Below are 21134 nucleotides of genomic sequence, written 5' to 3'. Positions count from 1 at the left end.
TATACACACGACAAGGCTCTAAAACAAGATCCTTTTGAGGAATCTTCTGATACCACACAGACTGATAGAGGGGAGAAAACCACATATATGAGCATGTGGGCAAAGTCAGAAGAGAGAATTTGTGGAAGTGTTGTACAGGTTGATGTGGGAGGTGATGTTAGTGAAGGTCTAGATAGACCAAGTTCTCCTGGGGTTTCAGTCCTTCCCAGGTTATGTTCTGTGGAAAGTAGAAATGTTGACTCACCTTCCAGGATGCATGGACCTCAGAATCTACCGCTCTGTGATGCTGAGTCACTATGCAGTGAACCACAGAGTATCGATACATACCCAACTGAGAGTTTATGCTCTGAGGATTTTATGGAGAGCGAAAGTGAGCAAGACTATGTTGTTCGTGTTCTGAAAGCACAAATCGAGGAAGGGGGCATTTTAGATGTCACCTCAGGGAGACGTTATGACCTGGAGTTAGCTCTTAGTAAGGGCCTGGTTGACGAAATGACTCTACTGAGAGTGCTTGACCTGCTGTCGGATGAAAGCGATGCAGGTGATGAGGAAGTCACAATGTCTGTTTTAAAACAGGCACTGTCAGATGGATCCATATCCTCAAATATTGTTATTCCGTCAGTGGAACAGCACAGCCCGTCAAGATCTGATAGCTCCATTCCTATTGGTGAGTCGTTGGAGTCTACATTAGCCCCTGATGCTGTTAAGAGCTTTAACTTAGACTCCACAGCCATCTTTTCCCCAGGAGAAAAGAGTAGCCAGAGTATGTCAGTTGACCGTAATCTGGGGTTAATTTATATGGATGAAGCTGAAAAAACACAGCAGCCACCTGAAAAGAAGGCTGCTGCTATGGTGCTTGATTTCACAGATGAGGATGAGGAGAAAGAGTACGGAAGTGCATTAGATGGTGTGACAAGAGGAAATGTAGAACAAATGAGTAATACAGCAAATAGCTCCCCTCCCTCAGTTAGTGTTCATGAGCCTCAGATGATGATCTCACCCGCCTCTTGGAGTCAGTTTACTGCAGAGTGCATCCATCAAACAGACAGGTTGCCTTTATTGGCTGAGGACACTGAGTCACAGGAATTAATCAATAACCAACCGGCAGATAGAGCTGATGTATCCGGTGTAGTGATGGAAAACACTTCTGAAACTACCCAGTCACATCCCTTTAGCCTGAGTGACAGGTCCTCCGATAGCAACACTAATCCACAGAGTCAGACTCTCGTGGATTTCTCTTGTAAACATGATGGCTCGCCCACGAATGATGAATTTTTCATTGCTGGCTACAATCCCCAACTGGGTAATCAGACAGTTGGTAAGAGTGACGTAGACATGACCTCACCACACCGCAATGTGTTGTCTGAGGAGAGTAGAGTGGAGAATGACCCAAGTGCTGTTCGCTTACGTTTGGACGATGAGCCAACTCCAAGTATAGATTACTCATCGCACAGAGATTTAGTTGAAAGTGCAATTACCTCAGTTTCCAAGGGTGATTGTAACACTGACAAAAACATTACAGAAGATGGCAGCAGAATAACATTACCTCAGCAAGCAGCTCTTCATTCAGAAAGCAATTTAAGTGTTGAATCTGAGCCCAGATGCTCTCAAAATGGTCAGAAACATGGGCAGTTGAACTCGTCTTCTCAGTTACCTGCCGTTTCCAGTGAAATCTCTGCATCAAATACCATCAGTCATAAGAGCTGCGATATAGACAATTCAGAGGATTACACTCCAACAGTAATGACTCGTAAAGATTCGTTGGACTCGGAGCACAGAAGTGCAGATGACCTTGAGTTACACACGGAGAGGCTTTCCCCAGAGATGCAACATGAGGACATTTTCAGTGATTCTGAGCAGATCCCTGTGTCAAGGCATGAGGAAAATACACCTATTGATAGACAAGTCTGCAGTTTTAATCAACTAACTGCATCATCAGACATCGAGTCAGGACAGTCTGAAACTGGAATGAGAGAAGAGTTAGAATCTGATGTTCTGCCAAAAAGAAATAGTTCCGATGTGTGTGCTTTTGAAAACCCACAGGTAGCTACCGATTTCCTGTCAGACTGCAGCCTCACATCTGATGTTGCCTCTTCAGCTGCATCTGTGTTTTCTAATGCTCCAAAGACACACATAGATGATCAGGAGGACACGGTTACAGAGGGGGCTGTTGGTAATTTACAAAATTCAAAAACTCAAGACACTATCACTATGGCTCAGATTATGCCGCAAGCCTTAGACAAAGGTGAGAGAGACACACCTCAGGGGCTTCCGGAGAGCTGTCACCCAGATCTTCTTGTGGATTTGCTGAAGCAAAGCACACTCCGTTTGAAAAACAAGGAACAAGACAATCCAGAATTGCTACCGGAGGAAGACAAAGTTCATGAGAAGACAGATCATTCAGACGTTTCAAACGTCCAGCTGCAACTACTGCAGGTTCTTAAGACTGTTTCCTCAAGCCAAGACCTTTCAATGCTTCAGGAAGTGATGGAGACTCTGTCCAGTGCTCTGGGGGGCGACTCTCAGGAGGACCGCCAGCACATGCTGGAGAGCATCGAGGAGGAGAGCTCAGAGGGAGAGGGTGAGGGGTCAGCAGAGGATGACCTGGCCGTCTGTCACTCTGATAGTCACAGAACATCTCCTCAATCATCTGCCAACTCGGATACCTGCAAAAATGAGAAGGGGAAACACAAGGTAAATCTAAGTTGTTTAATCTCACCCCTTTGTCCCTAGCTTTTTGGCATTTTTAACACCTGTTCTTCTTGTTTTGTGATGTCCCCACTCAGCTGTTGTCCATCCAGGATTTTCTGGAGTGTGTTGGGAGACTGCAGGATCACGCTGATGTTCTAGATGAAGTCAAAATTGGGATCCAGGCCCCAATGGGCAACAACATGGAAGAACTGCAGATCCAATTAGAGGAATGCCAGGTTAAACAATGAAATATCTAAGACACATTTGTCTTCCACATTTGTGGTGTAAAATTTGATCATTTGATATCAGAGAATCCTCTTTTTTTAATCTATTTAACACACGTATCTGCTTTTGTGGTCAGTGTCTGGAGTCCCGACTTTCTAGCCTGGCTGGTGGTCTGACAGATGACATGGAGAAGGCCAAACAGCTCTTGAATTCTGCTGATGACGACATTCCTGAACAAATCCACCAAGATTTAGCTTCAACGTGTCAGGAATTAGAGGAAAACTTTACTGCTGTTTCCCAGATGTGTACAGAAAAGAGTGATTCCCTGATGAAAGTGATGGAAACAGGGAAGGTCAGTGTTCTTTGCTAGTAGCTTCATTGCAGTGATGTATGTAACATTTGCATCAGCCATTGACTAATTTGAGTTTGGTTTTAGGCTCATTTGGAATCAATGTACCAGAAATATCTCAGTGATCTTGAAGAACTAGCGGGCCTGATTCAAAACAACCCTGAGATGCAGGGCATGGATCTGGATATGTGTGATATTGACACACTGAAGTGTTTGATTCAGCAGAACAAGGTATCTTTTTAAGTCAACTAAATTCAATGTCTACAGTAACAACAACAACATGCTCATCTTGTTTCCATCTTGTCTTGTTCCAGGACACGGAGAGCAGTCTGCTAAAAGACACAAGGCTGAAGTTAGAGGATGTAACATTTGATGTCCAGTGCTTTATCTCTGAGCATGCTCAGTTCCTGAGTCCAGCTCAGAGCAGCCACCTCCTCAAGGTCCTTAGCAGCACCCAGCGAGCTTTCAGGGACCAGACAGAGGGGCTCGTTACACAGAGGAACACCTTAGATGTCCTAATGGACACCAGAGAGAGGGAGAACCAGGAGAAGGTCTGCCTGAGGATATGCTATAAAATATCACAGAGGTTGCATTGGTTTGCTGAACTAAAAGTAACATAGTTAAGAATGCTTTCATAGAGGTTGAGCCATGTGAACTGATCTAAGCAAGGGTTGTATAATTCATCTAAATTAGATCAGGTTTGACACATCTGAACCTCAGACAAGAGTGAAATACCAAAAAAAGGAAACAAACATTTTGTATTTTGAACAAATATTGGATTTTGATGATTTTTACTATTTAAACTGATTAGACTTTTTAGAATACGCAGCATTTAGATCTTGTGTTCAAATGTATTATTTGCTTTATTTTCCAGGGACCAGATTTTAGGTGTTTTACTGTGAATGGCCTAAATGTTTTGGAGAAATAACATCATTGCATGCTCAAGTCCCCGATCACTCCTGTGCACTAACCTTTATGCTGGTTGTATTCTACAGGGCTCAAGACAGCAGTGAACAATTAACAGTGGAAAAAAATGCACATTTTCCTGTTGGAACCCTTTCAACCCACATCAAACCCACTAACAGACATGATATTATGTCCGTCTGCTTATTACTATCACAAGACCAAAGTGGCGAATGGCGAAAAAGCATGTTTACAGCATACAAGAGTTTTACCCGGTTACGATAAAGGAAAATGTTTTCTAAAGCAGATTTTGCATGTTACCTCTGTGTGCCTGGCTCGTCTCCCCAATGTTGATGTTCTTGTTCCCAAATACTGACTGACTGTTCCGACTACAAGGATTTATGAATAGTGATGAATGTGAATCTTTTTTTAGCATGGATGTGTCTAAATTTTTTCTAATACCAACTCTTCTTTTCATTTATTCTTGTCAGTCTTTATTGGAGAGACACAAGGAGTTTGCAGACAAATTGGAGGAAGTTTGTGATAATCTCACCTTGACAGAGAACCGCCTGATTGGTCATCAGCAACAGTCTGATAACGCTGAGTGTGTGACAGATCTGCAGCAGTACCAGCAGGAACATCAGGTTTGAAAAACATTATCTTTGTATATAAGAAGCACATATTAAACTCGGTAAAAAAAGCAGCTTTATTTCATCCTTGTGCTATTTCTTGCTTTGCCTGTTTGATCTCAAGGCTCTGCAGAAAGACGTGTTGACAAATGCCAGCGCCCTGAATGAGGTCATCACAAGTACTAAAAAGTTCCTTGACGAAAACCGGAACAAGCTGACACCAGATCAGATCACCGCCATTGAGAGCAAATTGGAAGAGGCTAAAAACAAAGCCAAACTCATCAACGAGCGGGCTGAGGAGTCCAGGAAAGATTTAGAGAAGGTTGTTACGACGGCCATAAAACAGGAAAGTGAAAAGGTCAGATTACCTCCTTATGTGTTGAAACAAACATACTTCAAAATTAAACAAACTAATTTTGTTCACGATTTAGTATTTTGTTTACGTGATGTATATGTCATTTCAGGCAGCAGCTGTTGAGCAGCTTGAAGAAAGTAAGAACAAAATCGAAGGTCTTCTCGATTGGATATCCAACATTGGGAATGAGAACGAACAAACTGACCATATAAGCAAAGAGAATGGAAACCTGCCAGAGGAAACCACGGCCAAGGGACTGATAGGAGAGGATGACGATGCCAATGGAAACGCTTTGCAGACCACTGAAAATGATTCTGGCAAGAACGACGCCTCCCTGGATCTCGATAAACAATATGACAAAGCCAAGGTATAGTTGGTTTGACTTGACTTAACCTCTCTATAGATAAAAGACACAAGAAATGTCGAAATAGTCAAGTAAAGTATAATCAGTTTCTAAATCTCTTAACAGCAAACGTCAAAAATGATAAAAGCACCTTTGCCAAAGAAAGGTCACAATGTAATTACTAAATCTTGTTATCCAGAAAAAGCTCAAACTGAAACCAGATATTTCCCATTAGAAGATACTAAGCTGAAGATATGCATTACTTTGTGAAATGTACATACATGTGATGAAATATGTCAACAAAATAGATACGGAGATGGTTTTAATAGTATCAAGCTAACTTAAAATTTGGGGTTAAAGAAACAGGAGAAAAGGAAGACCAGCATCTGAAGCAAGTGAAGACAAACAGCAAGAAATGTTAAAAAGATAGAAGAGTATAAATTAAGTCATAATGTCCAAAAACATGTGAATAGAAATAATAATTGCTACCATGTGTTGGTATTTTATCCTCAAGTCTTTATTGTTCTCTTAGGCTCATCACCAGAAGATTCTGTCCCAGCAGCAGGATCTGATCATGGCCACCCAGTCGGCTCAGGCTCTGCTTGACAAGCAGGCCAACGTGCTGTCCCCAGAGGAGAAGGAGAAACTGCAGAAGAACATCCAGGAACTGAAGGGACGCTACGAGGCCTCGCTGACAGAGGCTGAACAGCAGATGAAGCAGGTGCAGTGTGTCCAGGAGGAGCTGAAGAAGTTCCAGAACGACTGCGAGGAGTTCGAGTCCTGGTTGGACCAGGCAGAAGGAGAGATGGAGCAGCTGGGCGCTCCGGCAGGCTCCCTCAACATCCTCAGTGACAAACTCCAGAGACAGAAGAGCTTCTCGGAGGATGTGATTTCTCACAAAGGGGACCTTCGCTTCATCACTATTTCAGGGCAGAAGGTGCTGGATGTGGCTAAACCCTGTGGAGCGGGTGACCCTGCTGCTAAGAATGCCCTCCAGGGCGTGGACACTTCAGGAACCTGTTCTGCTGTCAAGGATAAACTGGATGCAGCTGCAAGTCGCTATAAAACCCTGCACTCCCAGGTATTTTAGCCTGCATCCCTTCAGTGGCATCATAAGAGGCTGCAGTGGCTTATTCTTGCCACTGGGTGGGAGCATTTGTCTTTATAGAAATCCCAGCAGAGGTGTAATGCCTCTTCTGCAAGAACAGTGAATTGACATTTTTATTTAGATGTACTGTACTGCGTCTGTGCATGTCATTATCTGTGTATCTTCTCACACACAGTATATTTTCTCTTCCTTTGTTTCAGTGCAATCAGCTTGGCAACAACCTCAAAGATGTAGTTGACAAATACAAGAAATATGACGACTCCAGCTCAAGTCTTTTGAAGTGGCTCAACAACTCAGAGGATGAGGCGAGAAAGCAGCAATCAGAGGCCATAGCAGCTGACCCACAAACACTGCAAAAACAGCTGGAAGAGACCAAGGCAAGAAACACTGCCAGGGCCATGTCGCTTAGGTCTAGTCTTGGTATAAAGCCCAGCCTCAGAATTTTGTGGTGAAAAGCTCAGATTTGTCTCAGACTGTGATCTTTTTGTTTTTCTATGAACTCTCTGTAATTCTTAAGACTCGTATGAAAAACCTTTTGATCTTTTCCTCCCATGTGATGCATTAAATTATGGAGAAAATGATTTTTTATAGTTCATAAAGGCTGGTTGGTGATGGATGTTAGGTTATGAATGATCCAAGTAAAGAAATAAAAGATAGCTTTATTTAGAAAGAACACACGCAGAACTTGGAGCATTTACTGGGTTATAGGGTCATGACACAATAGACCTGCCTTACCATATACGTACAGTGTTTCCACCGACTTAAGTACAACAAAGCTATTTTTAGCTGCCTGTTCAAATTCAGACCCACATGTGAGTAGTTTAGTTATTTGTATCTTGCATACTCCCTACGAGAGGATAAGAAACTCGGCTGACAAAGCTGTCTCTGTCAAAGCTTTGGCTGCAGTTAGAATCAACATTTCTCTGTAGGGAGGTAGTGACTTACGGCATAGATATGCCAAGATAAGAGGCGCCTGTGAGCCAACCAAAGAGCACTGTACTTTTGTCTTTGGCTACAAATCACTGCATAACTCCTAGGCTTTTCTGAAGATGTAACAAGCGAGGCAGGCAGCTACATCCAACTGTATCTGTGGAATGAGTCAATATTACATATTTGTTATCCAGACATCCTTGCACGTCATCACTCTGTTGCTTTTATCTTCAATCCATCACCCTGGTGAAATGGATAACCAGCACACGACAGAATAAATCTTGAAAGAGGGCTTCTTTTCAGTTGGATGTAGTTTTATTTTCTCTGATTTCCTAATTTTTATTCATCCACAGGCCCTACAAGGTCAGATGACAGGACATCAAACTGCTATCGACACGCTACGCAAAACAGCTGAGTCTTTGATCACGTCTGAAGGAGACCTGCTGAGCAACCCAGATGAGATCCAGGAGACAGTAGGTGAGGAACATAATCAAAGCAGGGAGCAGCTTTTACACCGTCTATGTGTCATCAATCACACTCAATAGGTTTAAAGCCTTTGATTGACAAATTGAACGCTGCCAGACATCAAAAAGTATTTTACACAGTTTGAAGTTAATAAACCCTGTAGTACAGCAAAATGTTTAAAAACATGCAATAATTGGGACGGTCTTGAAGCCAGCAGACTGTCATTAGATTGCACACAAAACTGGCAACATATCACAAAGCTTCCACCATTTCTTCTCCACAATTTACACACAAACATTGTGATTTTATAGTGTTTAATTTGTGTCCATTTCCCCCAATCACTGTGTTTTTCTTTTTCTTAAACTTGGTGACTCCACTCCTTTGCCAAAATTATAGCTTTAACAAACCCATAAATTCCACATAAGTTTGTGCTTTACTCTGTAATGTTTATTTCACAGTGCGTCACAAACAGCGAGAAAGTGTTCTGTTTGATATATAACCTGATTTCCTTCTCTGTGTTTGCAGACGATATAGTGGAGCGTTATGACAACGTGTCTAAGTCTGTAAGTGATCGCAATGAGAAACTGCAGATCACTCTTACTCGCTCCATGAGTGTCCAGGATGGTTTGGATGAAATGATGGGATGGATGGAGGGAGTGGAGGCCAGTGTCCAGGAGAAAGGGCAAATTCCCCTGGACTCTGCATCTATTGGAGACATCCTCAGCAAAGAAGCAGTGTGTATTCTTGTCTTTATTTTACTAGTGCAACAACAATGCTGTAACTTTTATTAACATTATCTCTGTTTTACAATTCTGCTGTTATCCATTATGTATTTAAAGACATTAGAGCAGGACATTGCAAGTCGCCAGAGCAGCATCTCAGCCATGAAAGCCAAGGTGAAGAAGTTTGTGGAGACGGCAGATCCATCTGCCGCTGCGCTCCTGCAGTCTACGATGGATACTCTGTCTCAGCGATTCTCGGATGCTTGTGACAAGCACAAGCAGAAAGTTTCTCAACTGGAGCAGCTGAAAGACAAAGTGGACGACTTTGAGACGGTTGCAGATGAAGTTCAGCAGTTTGTTTTGAAGCGTACGCAAGACCTACATGAGACAGACGGGCCAGGGAAAACCTTCAATGAACTGTCTGAGCTAATGCAGGTAGACGTACTGATGGTACTCGGCCAGTTGATTTACATATTTGGTGACTTCTTTTAAACTTTTTTAAAGACTGACTGACTATTTTACTCTTTATTTCATTGTAGAATACTAAAGCTGAGATGGCTGAACATGCCAGTGATTTGGAGAAGCTGAACACTCTGTCCAAAGAGATGTCTGAAATAAATCCTGATGGAAACCAAGCCCAGATCCAGAGCAAGATAGACAATATCTCCAATATTTTCACCACTTTCAAAGACACCGTCAAAGAGAAGTAAGTTGTGACATGGGGAAAGAAAGAGCCAGATCTCTGTCTTTCCACTTTTAACAATTACTTACTTTACACATGGCTGCATGATATGACTGATTCTTGTCTACTACAGAGAGGAAGAGGTTTCATCCTGTCAAGACCAGCTGGGAGCGTTCAGATCTGCAGCCAACATACTCACCAAGTGGCTGGAGGAGACCAATGAGAAAGTACCTGCAGTTCAGCCAAGCAGCAGTGAGAAAAGTCTGGAGAAGGACCTGCAGACTGTCACCGTGAGTCATGAGATAAATAAAAAACTATAAAGTGTCATTCCTATATTTATTTCATCCAACTGCACTCAAAATGCTGGAACAGAAGCCATTGATGTTCCACTTTCCATCTTTTGCTTATGTGTTCTGCAAATAGATAGATAGTGTGTTTTAACAACCACTCATATCCTCCCTAAACTCCCCCCTATCCCAGCATGCTTTTCTGTGCCAGAGAATGACAGATGGATGGTAAGATTTCACACAAGACAGATCTGGGAGTAAAACAGAACATTGTGGAGCAGAGGAACTACTTTCTTCTCCATGATGTTAGAAATACAATCATAGATCCTGAATCTAATCGAATATAATTTGATCCTATATCCCACTTTACTTTATTCACCTCTCACTTTCATGTGTCACAAATGCCACCTGTTGTATCTGTATCCATAAATGCCATCTATCTGTCTGATTGTTCTTTCATCAGGGTTTATTAGATGAATGGATATCCAAAGGCCCTGCTGTCCAAGACCTGAACAGCAAAGGATCAGAGCTGTGTAGCCTCATTACTTTCCTCACATCTCCTGCCAAAACAAAGACTCCGAACAAGTCAGGTAAACGACAGCACACCTAACCTCATGTGTCTGAATCATTCAGTGGAATGGGAAGCATGGTGTTTGGGCACACTTCTGAGTACTGTATATAATCACTAACAATTAGAGACCATGGAAAAGATCTTTTGCCAGCAGTCCTAGTCAGTCTGTCTTGTCCTTCACTCAAAGCTTTGTCTCATGTCTTTGCATCAGCTCTTACTAATGGTGGTGGTCCGGCGAGCCATTCCTACCTAACTAATAAAGGTAATGAAGTGTGTATGTGGGTTGCTGCTGTGGAAAAATACAGCCTTTGTGGTCTGCTGTGACGGTATCATGGCCGGTTTTCGAAACACTGCTATGACTGTGGTGGCTCAATGCCAAGCAAATAGCAGCTTTTGAAAATCTGAGTAACAGTATGTTCAGTTCATGAGTTTGAGAAATGGACAGGGTTTTTTTTTTTCCCACCACTCTAAGTAAGACAATAAGTCTCAACCAAACTCCACAGGACGAGTGATACTGAGTGATGGTGAAAGAGAGTTTTTTTTTTTTTTTTTTACATTTCCATCAAACTTTACAGAAGTTCATGGTGCTGTACTTTGAGTCCTGCTTCTAAAAGCACGTTGGCAGTGATAGTCGTATCATTACAGAATCCGAAAGATGGAAAAATCTCACTGCAGCTGTCATCAGTGTGACATTACAGAGCAGCATCATGACAGAAATAAACAAGTGATGGTTTGACATGAGGTTAGAAGCTACAATATTGGTAAAGCAAAGTGGGCCCTGGCTAAACATGGAGGCAGTTAAGGGAGAAGCAGTTAAGGTCCTGGATGTGGACAAGAGAATTATGATATAAAATAAATTTTGGGTGTAGTATGCATCCAAGTATTCATTTTATAATAATTATGTCTTTTCAGGGGAGCACCATTTAAACTTCAGCCTACACACTCACACAAACAATTCTACTGTGTTTTTTTTTTTTTTTTTTTTACAAGGAATTGGTGATATTTTCTTTGCTCATATTCTGAACATACTGCACATCAAGGCTATTACATTAACACTGCCTCACTGTTATCATAATCTCATTATGACACTCTACTATACAGTACTCCCAGAAAGGAAACTTGATGGAATTATTTTGAATCTCCTCAGAGCTGATGACGATTCAGCAGAACATGTCATTCGTCAACGAGGGATACACAAGTCTCGGAGAAACGCTCAAGAGCCGAGCCGCCGAGCTGAGCGGCTCGGTGCAGGAGATGAAAGAAGCCCAAAAAGAGACAGAGGACATGTTGACATGGCTGAAGAGCATGAAAGAGACTGCAGCATCGTGGAACAACACGGCCACAGAGAAAGATGCAGTGAAAACACAACTCGAGCAGCAGAAGGTACAGAACCGTTGTTGTTGCACACCAAATTAAGTGTTACATTAAATTATGCGCCAAAGCTACAGTAAACACAGTTGTCAGTGACTTTGGTCTGTTGTGAATAAGATACTCATGTGACAATTTTTTTTGTGGGAATCAAAAGGCTTCAACTTTCATGATGATTTATTTTATTATTTCAGGCGTTTGAAGACGACATGAAGCAAAAGAAGGAGCAGCTCCAGAAACTCAGAGAGAAGCTGCTTGACTTGATTAAGACTCATCCAAACTCCCCTGAGGCAGCAAAATGGAAGCAGATGCTGGCAGAAATAGGTATGCACTAAGGTGTTGCATCCAGATGGCCCTGGGTAATTTATGTCACTGAAACTGTCAGAGGTATGTTGAGTCTCACCGACGAAATGTATCCCATTACGGCACTGGTGTTTGAGTAAAGGTTTTTTACAAAACAGCATGTACTCTCTGAGATATATGACCACATACATACATGTAATACAATGTGAACCTGTATCAGCATCTGCTCTCTGCCACACCAGTTAAATTAACACTTTTGCTGTGCCAAGTTTCTGCACAGTGGGAGGTGCGCTTGGTGAACAGTAGGACAGTGGATGGGAAGGTGCGATTGTGCTGACTAATGAAGTCTGGTGTGATTGTTGTGGCCTCCCGCTCAGATGCTGCTTGGGCCGATGTCAGCAGCTCGGTCGAGGAGAGGAAGCAGCACCTGGAACAGTCCAACAAGAACCTGGATATCTTCCAGACAACGGAGCTGCAGCTTGGTCAGTGGCTGTCAGAGAAGGAGCTGATGATGAGCGTCCTTGGGCCCCTTTCCATAGATCCCAACATGCTGAAAATGCAGAAGCAGCAGGTTCAGGTAAGCATGGCACAAGCTGCTGGGGACAGTTAATCCCCTCTCGTTTTCTGATACATCGTTCAACTTTGATATCTTTGATTATAGATCCTCCAGAACGAATTTAAGAGTCGTAAACCTCAATATGAGCAACTTGAGGAAGCTGCTTCGGCCATCCTGAGCTCCTCAGACAACCAGGATCCTTCGAGCGGGAAGCTGGTGAGGGACCAGCTCGCCGGCGTCACCCAAAAGTGGCAAGGCCTCACGGGACAGCTGGACCAGCGCGACGGCCTCATCGACCAGGCCGCGGTGAAGACGGGGCAGTTTCAGGAGTTACTGAGGAGTCTCAGTCAGACCGCCACTCAGCTGGAGAGTCAGCTCACCGACCACCAGGGCCACAGCACCCAGCCCGACGCCGTGAAGATGCAGCTGGAGGACGTCCAGAACATCTCGGCTCAGCTGAGAGAGGAAAAGAAGAAGCTGAAGGAGGCCGAGGCCATCAACTCAGAGCTCACGGCGATGGTGACCGAGGAGTATCTGAAAGCAGACTTAGCCAGGCAGCTGGAGAGTGTCAGCAAGCCTTTCAAACAGCTGGAAGAGAAAACAGGTTGGCCTTGTAACTTAACCTAATAATGCAGTGTTGTAATGTTTGGAAAGAAGAAATGATTCTATTAGTGTTGAATCACTGCAGAATATATTTATTCTATGACAACAACTTCCCAAAAGACGAAGCTGTTGTAATCTGTTGCTCTTATATTACACTCTGATCAAGGCTCTGTTTGAACTTGTTTTGCCAACATTTTTACAACTTGTTTTTCCCGACATTTGAATCTGTCATAGTTGGTCCAAAGACTGATGACTGACTTTTATCAGAAATGAAGAATGCATTAGGAAAGTCACCTGCAGTTATACCATCGTGCTGCATTAGGGGCTCTACTTTTTGTGTAAAAGGTGTTACAGTATTTAACTCACCACTTGTCACATTTCTCTGTTGTAGCAAAAAGGATTGAGCAGCTGAACTCAACCTTTGCCAGCTCTCAGCAGTTCCATCAGACCTCCAAAGACTTCCAGTCATGGCTGGGTGAAAAGCTCCAGGACCAGACTCAGCCTCAGCCCATCTCTGCTAAAGTTGACATCCTGCAACAGGCCATAGAGGATCACAGTAAGCTCCAGAAGACTCTCGGTGAACATGAAGAGGCTTATAACACAATCGTTGGGGAAGGGGAGATGCTACTGCAGAACACAGATGGCGCAGAAAAGCTGGCACTACAAGGGCAGCTCACGACCCTCTCCTCCAACTGGGAGGAGGTGAAGAAGGGCTCTGTGGAGCAGGCCGATAAACTCCAGACTGCTCTGCAGAGATCTCTGAAGTATCAGGAGAATGCCGAGAAGCTCAGCGCGTGGATTCAGGAGTGCGAAGCGGGCGAGGGCCAAGTCAAACTCACCGTTGACCCTGTTGCCGTTGAAACCTCAATTTCTCAGGTGAAAGCTCTCCAGAAGGATGTAGACAAGCACCGAGGGATGGCGGAGCAGCTCAACGCGGCTGCAGATAGCCTCCTTGAGGTGGCCAACGAAGACACTGAAGCTATAAAGGAGGAGAAGGCCAGTCTTGGCAAAAGAATGGATAGTGTAGCGGAAAGTCTACAGAGCAAGAGGGACTCCCTGGAGAAGATCTCACACACGGTTAAAGAGTTTAATGATTCCTACAAGGAGGCACAAGGTCACCTGGAAGGAGCTAAGAAGCAGGTGGATGCCTATGAATCACAGGGAGTGCAGGGCCACAGCAATAAAAACCTGACCAACATGAAAGCCCAACATAAGAGTTTAGAGGGAATGCAGAACCACGTAGAGCACCTGAAGAGCTTGGCCAAGGACCTGGTGGTGGATGTCCCAGATGCTGATGGAGTGACAGATCTTTTACTGCAGGCTGACAGCATAGAGAAAGACTACGGCTCCCTGAACGCAAAACTGGAGGAGTCGTGCCAAGTGTTGGAGGGTAAAATGCAGGGTATCGGGCAGTTCCAAAACAGCATCCGTGAGATGTTTGCCCGTTTCACAGACCTGGATGATGAGCTGGACAGCATGGCTCCTGTGGATCTCGATCTGGCTACTCTTAAAGAACAGCAGGACAGCATCCAGAGCTTCGTGGCTAAGCTTCAGGAGCTGATGGCTAACACCGCCAACGCAGGAGACAGCTGCAAGAAGATGCTAGAGACCGAATCCTCGCCCGACCTCTTGGGCCTGAAGAGAGACCTGGATGCTCTGAGTAAGCAGTGTGGTAAACTGTTGGACAGGGCTAAAGGCCGGGAGGTGCAGGTGCAGAGCACGCTCACCAAGATAGAGGAGCTGTACGGCAAAGTCAACCAAATGGAAGATAAACTTTGCAGAGCTGTGGACAAGGAGGCGTCCCAGGAGGCGGTCGGCATGGAGACAGACGTCATCAACCAACAGCTGGAGGCCTTAAAGGTACTGTGCCCTCTCTTTGACATTTATCTCATCGCATGGGCCTAAATACAGAATTTCAGATGACTTCATTTCCATTCCTCTGAGTGAATGAGACGTGTGATTGAATATATGTGAAATCACAGGAGCATTATGATCTCTTCTAACTGCTTGCTCTTTACATTTGCACCTGTTTGTTTTGTGCCCTCTTGGGATCAGTGTGAGTTGCTACAGTCCTGAACATGATGATATAATTATTCCACGGGGACTTTGCACCTCTTCACACAGAGAGACCTGTTCAGTCTGCTGTGCACTTAAGTGATGAAGCTGTGATCATGAACTGAACTGGTTCTTACCTTTAACCTTACTATTTTCAATGTAGTGTTTACATATAGAGGTTTCCTTCAATAATGTCTACACAGATACAATAATTGACATTTATGCCTTTACAATTTGTTCATTTACAGCAAACATTTTGATAACATTTTTATAGCATGATAACATTAATTTTGACTTAATTTAAAATGAAAAATACAAATTACATGCATTTGATACAGTTTTAAGGATAACAATTACCTCATGAAAAGACTTAATTGCTTTTAAAATTAAAATGCTAATGTATGTTAAATCATCCAGACTAAAAGCTGTAATCTATCTAATGTTCTTATACATTTACAAAACGTTCTCGGAATCGTACAAATTATATTTCAGATTCTTCCTTTTCACAAAACCTTAAACTGAGGCACATTAGCAGCAGGCTATATTCTGAACACTTGCCGGCAACCCTCAGGGGACTGTTGGTTCATTCAGGGCATCTGCTGTTAACAAAAGAGCTGCGGCCCATATGCAATGGTGGTGCAGGGAGGGATGGACCCTCACAGCCAGGTGGTCACCAGCAGGGCGTCACTTGATTCATTAATGACGCTGGGTCTGTTTCCTGATCTCCCCACATTGATACTGTTGTTCTTTTACCTCTGAACCACAGTCTGATATTATTGTTGGATTTAAGATCAGAGGAGCCTGGTGTTAATTTGATTCTCTTGACATGTTGGTCAATTGATGATTAGTGGTCTTTAAAATGTAGTGAAACCCTGTAGTGCAGGGTTAGTGTCCATTTAAGCTTATGCTTAAGGTTGTGTACTTAAATTAGCTATGTCATTCTTTATTTTTCTTCACAAGTAGAAGATTTTCTTTAGCATTTATATAGTTCCCCAATGTCATTGAGCGCTATAATCCTAAAGTCTCTAGATTATTCCTGAAATGGTTCCTTAAGGCATCTGTTTATTGTATTGAGAGTCTTTGGACTAAACATGCAAATTTTATTTCATGCAAAGCCACAGACACACAGCACAGCTCCCTAATTGTCCTAATGGTCTGTTTTCACTTGCCCTGACTCTCCACATTGTCTATAAAATGCTGTAGGCCTCTGTTGGTATCAGTGAGGGATAAAACAAGAGCCATTAGCAAGATTTACAGACAGATGCAAAATATTTTAAAAGCCTATAAATTCCTGTGGAGTTTTCCAAAAGAGGATTAACCTATATTTTGAGGTGAAATTATAAAAACACTTAATCATTTATAGTATTAGACAGCATTACAATAAAACAATGTAAACTGCCATGTATAGGCAAATGACACAGATCTATGGTAAGATGTAGGTCAAGGGATGTTTATTTTCAATTAAGAGGTTGCTGTACTCCCATGGTGGGGCTGCATCCCAAACCCCTTGTTGAGTTACATGGATTAAAGTATCACTGTGGGGGAGTGGGGGGCGTGGTGCTGTGTCAGTCAGTTTGTTATGTGGAGTTTAGTTCAAAGGCCTCGAAGGGGAACTATTAAAGAAGTGATTGATTCAAATTGTTGTGGAGCAGTGTTGTCATGGTGCGTGTCTTCACCCCCCTCTTTGTTGCTGTCACCAGTCTGGGTTGAGAGGGCATACGCGGCCTCAGCTGCTGCTGGAAAAATCCCCTTTGTGCTTTGTCATGCCAACACTTAGCAAAACTTGAATTGCCTCTTTATTTAATTCCAGCACGAAAACATGAAATTATTTTGTCATATTATATCGGTTGGATCAGACTGCGGGGTGTAGGTGAGTGGGCTTTATTGGCAGCTGGTGGGAAAGAAATAAACAGAGAAAAGACAGCACTTGGATTCACCTCTTTCATGTGCTGTTACCATTTTAGGTCAAGCTCTGAAAGAGACATGCCTGACTTCATGTGTTTACTCTTGTTTTTCCACATGAGATGTGTGGAAGCTTGATGCGAGGAAGACCTGGTGTATATGTCTTTAAGTGTACCTTAAAGAACAGCTCTGGTGACTCAACACTACTGGGGGTTAGTGTGGGTGTCTTTTCTCACTGTTCAGACATTACATCAGTGTGTCTTTCACTTTGCAAAGAAATGTCTACCCCCTGAATCATACTATAGTTAAACCACTCCATTGAAGTCGATGGTAAAAAAGTGTCACTGGGACCACGTAGTGTTGCTTACTCACCGCCACATAGTGATGATACACTCTCCTCGAGGTGAAACATGAACCCTCTATGGGCCACTTTCTATACAGATAGAGTGCACATTGTATTGCTGTAAGGCAGTTATGTTGAGTTCAGCCATTCATCAAAGGCTCCAGTCTTTGTTTCCAGTGCAGAACTCAATCTTCAGTGTTAATGCACTGATCAGCTGAAGTGACAGACGACCAGTTTGAAAATGATCCTCTTTACATGAAAACCTAGTTGAATGTTGCGTTCACAACTGAATAAGTCCTAAATGTTATCTGTTTAGTTGCCGAAAATTCATTTTCAACTATTTGTTTTTCATAATATGTTATAATATGTTATTATTATATTATTTTTTGTTTAAATTGTTAGAGACAAGAGCCCAAAGTTGTTGGTTCTAGATTTGCAAAAGTTTCTTTGTTGTTTTGTGATTTTCAATTCATTCATTCATCTATCATGACAAATTTCTTGGTAGATTAACTGATACTGAAATGAATCACCAATTGTAGCATTTTAGCAGTTGGTAATCCAGGAAAGTCTTCTTTCTACTTCACTTTAGGAAAAGTTACTGCTCCACACGGTCCGATTTACTGATAGAATGATTTAAAATCATTGTGATTTATCACTGGTGAGATTTTCATAATTCTCTGTTTTCTTCCACATGAAGAGCAAGTGTTTCTCTCCCTGTCTGTCTCTCAGTTTTGGCTCCTAGTTGTCCCTGTACTGTTGTACATACTCCTCTGTGGCTGATTGTTTGAACCACAGTGTTGCTGTTGAACAAGCTTTATTCAGTTGTTTCTTTTCTTTTTAACAGAAAAATGTGTCCTCTCTTCAACCTCAGGTCTTTGAAACTTTTGGTCTGAATTTGCTAAAAATAATTTATGTGGACTTCACAAAGATATTTGGAACAGTGTTGACAATGGGACCTGCAGCAGCCAAGAAAATGACTAGAAGAATTATTTGTGTTCATTCACTTAAAAGCCGGAATATTTAAAAAGTATGCAGGTTTCAGTGGCTGAACATCCTTCTTTAAAATCCCACCAGATATTTAACTGCTTATTTATCTCTGCCAGTGTCCTCTTTCCGTCTCTTCTCATGCGTGCTGGAACTGGACAAAGAAGGTGGGATTGCTTAGCTCCTCACCGAGCTACTGCGGCGTGGACAATCCAGGAAACAAAAATAAATTCCTTTTATTATCTCCTCGATCCTCTGTTTTTTTTTTCTCCTACCGCAGTCACTGGACATAAAAAGCCCCTTCATGCACTTGGCAGAAATGTCGGTGTTAAATTACCTGGGACCTGTGCCCCCCTCAGCATTCCACAGTAATTAAGAATATCTGCAGGGTCCACAGCAACTGTCCACAAGAGGAAAACAGAGGGCAAAGAGAGGAAAAAAGGAAAAATGTGTATCTATTTCAGCATGGTGTGATGTCACCAGAGTGGGAACTGCTGCTGCCTGCTGGTCTAGGTTTTCTTTTTCTTTTTTCTTTTTCTTCTGTGAGGTAAAAAAAAAACCAGTTGCGTACAGCTTCCCCTCCCCGTTCCCTTAGTCACTGAAAGAAAAAGAAGCAGGAAAGTGAGTGATTGTGTCAGGATGCAGGAGAAGGCTTAGAAGTGAAGTCATATGGGCCATGCAGACATAAGGGGGAATTAGAAAGGAGGAAAAAAAAAGGGTCATGTGTCCACCAATCAACATGTGCCGGAGCGGCTCTGAGCACAAATGGAGTTGTGGCAGATGTTGTCTGAATAATGAGCGGGGGCGGGGCATGAAACCCTCTGCCAGGAGGGTGTCTGTCATTGCGAGTGGAGCGATGAGAGAGAAAGGGCAGGCTTTTTTGTTTATCCAAGAGTACCAGCTCTCCTCAGAGCAGCCCACAGCTTTTTGGTAGAGCCTGCTGGATATTTGTCTGTGGATATTTTTCACTTTGCACTGAAGATTTTCCTTTGACCCGCATGGATGCTGCAGGGATTTCAGGGAAAAAGAAGCACTTTGGACCAGAGGACTAGTGATTAAGTTCTGGCAATGCACAAAGAAGAGCCTAGAGGAATATTTTTAGCATAGGTGACTGTATTGAAAGACTGGACTTTCATTCCTTATAAGGAGTATGAAGCTGCTATACAGGTTTTGTTTTGTATACTGTATTGTTTGACACATTTGTATTTCTAAAAGCTTTATTTTTTAAAATGTAGCTACATTTGTGTGATTATTTTTTAAATCTCTATATGTATTTGTAGATTTTATTTTGCAAAACAAGTGGAAACTTTCAATTTGCTAACTTCTCATTTAAAAGAGAAGTTTCATTATTTTGCACACAGTTGCATGCTATGTCCATTGTCACATCGTGCTCCTTTGTAAATGACTCCATGTGCACTAGAGCAACGTTTACCTCAAAGGATTTCACTGCATCCTTAAGCTTTCTCTGTTTTGTGTGGTGAGCGGTGGCAATTGTTTTAGCATGGGCAAACCCCTGAGCAGACCAGATTGCCTCAGACAAAACCCTTCCTGTGTGGGGAAGGGGGAGGAGGAGGACCTGAACATTGATGACTGCTATGTGCCCCAGCGATCCATTTATGACACCGTGCGGCTCAACGAGCAGATAGACTCGGGCTCTAAAGGAAGCCTTTCTTCCCGGCACTTCACAGGCACCCTGCCTTACACGCACCGCACGTTAGACCTCAGCAGTCTGTGTGGAAATGGAGTTATCTCTGCTTCCAGTTCTTTTGAGCTGCGGAGCCGAAAGCCTGCCCTGCTGGACGAGCGCGCGGTCTTTGATGGACTTAAACTCAACGGGAACATAATCAGGGCGACCGATGCCGTGCTGCCTAAGTCACGACTCCAAGGAGGAGAGAAGAAGGACCATCCTCATCATCGGAGGTCATGGCGGACCTTCGCCCCCACTAATCTGAGCGAGTATGCCAGCCGGAGTGGAACCCTGTGCTCTGGGAGCGTGGAGAGACCTGGGCTGATCCACAACAGGAGAGGACAGAGTATGACCAGCTCGTTGACATCTGAGGAGGACTCGGGTCTGTACAGCCCGACCGTGGAGCGGGAGCGACACGCTCATCGCTCCCACAAAAGAGCAGGTCCTGGTACAAGGAGCCTGTCGTCTTCGGAGGCAATGCACATGTCAGGGGATCTGAAAACTCTGCGATCGCTCAGTTCAGGGCAGGAGGAGTTCCCTTTCACACCTGGGAGGGACAGCCGCTCTCATTATCATAGCAGTAGCTTGGTTCAGGAGCCGCGAAAGACAGGATCTGGTGTGGCTGAACTCAATGAAAGGGACACCCTGAGCAATGGAGAATACAAATACTCCACAGGGAGGTCCTCTTCAGGCTCGGCCTCTAGGACTCAAAACGACAGCTCTGGATGGCGCTCCAGGACTTTAACAGACTACGATGAGCTGTCCACTGCTGAGCTGTTGGATGATGCGTCACGTCAGGATGACTGCGAGCTGGTCAGTGTGGTGGTGACGGAGCCTGAGACGTACGGAAACTCTGTAACTCTACCCATAGAGAACCGCCACCACACCAAACCGTGCCCTGTGCAACAAGCCACGTCCGAGTACAACATGGAGGAGCTGGAGGAGTTCCTGCAGTCGGTGGAGGCCTGTCTGCCGAAAAGTTTACAGGCATTCCACGAGACGGGAGGACACGAGATAGAGGCCTTACTGAACGCCATCGCCGTGTGTCCTGAAATGGACCCTATGGGTTATTT

The 21134-nt window shown here is 43.5% G+C and overlaps 1 protein-coding gene across 2 annotated transcripts in view; it reads left to right on the top strand.

Moving 5' to 3' along the window:
- Positions 1–21134, top strand: part of dst (dystonin) — a 93318-nt gene that overhangs the window by 47107 nt on the left and 25077 nt on the right. The window contains exons 1-21 of one of the 2 annotated variants that reach the window (XM_083988744.1): positions 1074–2694; positions 2787–2927; positions 3053–3268; positions 3353–3496; positions 3580–3816; positions 4660–4812; positions 4922–5155; positions 5262–5519; positions 6028–6576; positions 6804–6980; positions 7887–8010; positions 8524–8732; positions 8838–9155; positions 9260–9426; positions 9536–9692; positions 10153–10279; positions 11408–11643; positions 11823–11952; positions 12309–12508; positions 12593–13091; positions 13482–14950. In XM_083988744.1, the coding sequence (XP_083844870.1) occupies positions 1135–2694; positions 2787–2927; positions 3053–3268; positions 3353–3496; positions 3580–3816; positions 4660–4812; positions 4922–5155; positions 5262–5519; positions 6028–6576; positions 6804–6980; positions 7887–8010; positions 8524–8732; positions 8838–9155; positions 9260–9426; positions 9536–9692; positions 10153–10279; positions 11408–11643; positions 11823–11952; positions 12309–12508; positions 12593–13091; positions 13482–14950 (7305 nt within the window). In that variant the 5' untranslated portion in view covers positions 1074–1134. Of the gene's footprint in view, positions 1–1073; positions 2695–2786; positions 2928–3052; positions 3269–3352; positions 3497–3579; positions 3817–4659; positions 4813–4921; positions 5156–5261; positions 5520–6027; positions 6577–6803; positions 6981–7886; positions 8011–8523; positions 8733–8837; positions 9156–9259; positions 9427–9535; positions 9693–10152; positions 10280–10471; positions 10523–11407; positions 11644–11822; positions 11953–12308; positions 12509–12592; positions 13092–13481; positions 14951–21134 lie in introns of those variants that run through there. The other variant, XM_083988745.1, reaches the window with a different exon arrangement.

Source organism: Trachurus trachurus (assembly GCF_905171665.1).
Source record: "Trachurus trachurus genome assembly, chromosome: 15".
In the NCBI taxonomy this organism is placed as follows: Eukaryota; Metazoa; Chordata; class Actinopteri; order Carangiformes; family Carangidae; genus Trachurus; species Trachurus trachurus.
The sequence above is the reverse complement of the archived record's forward strand: the minus strand, read 5'-3'. Positions and strand labels throughout refer to the sequence as shown.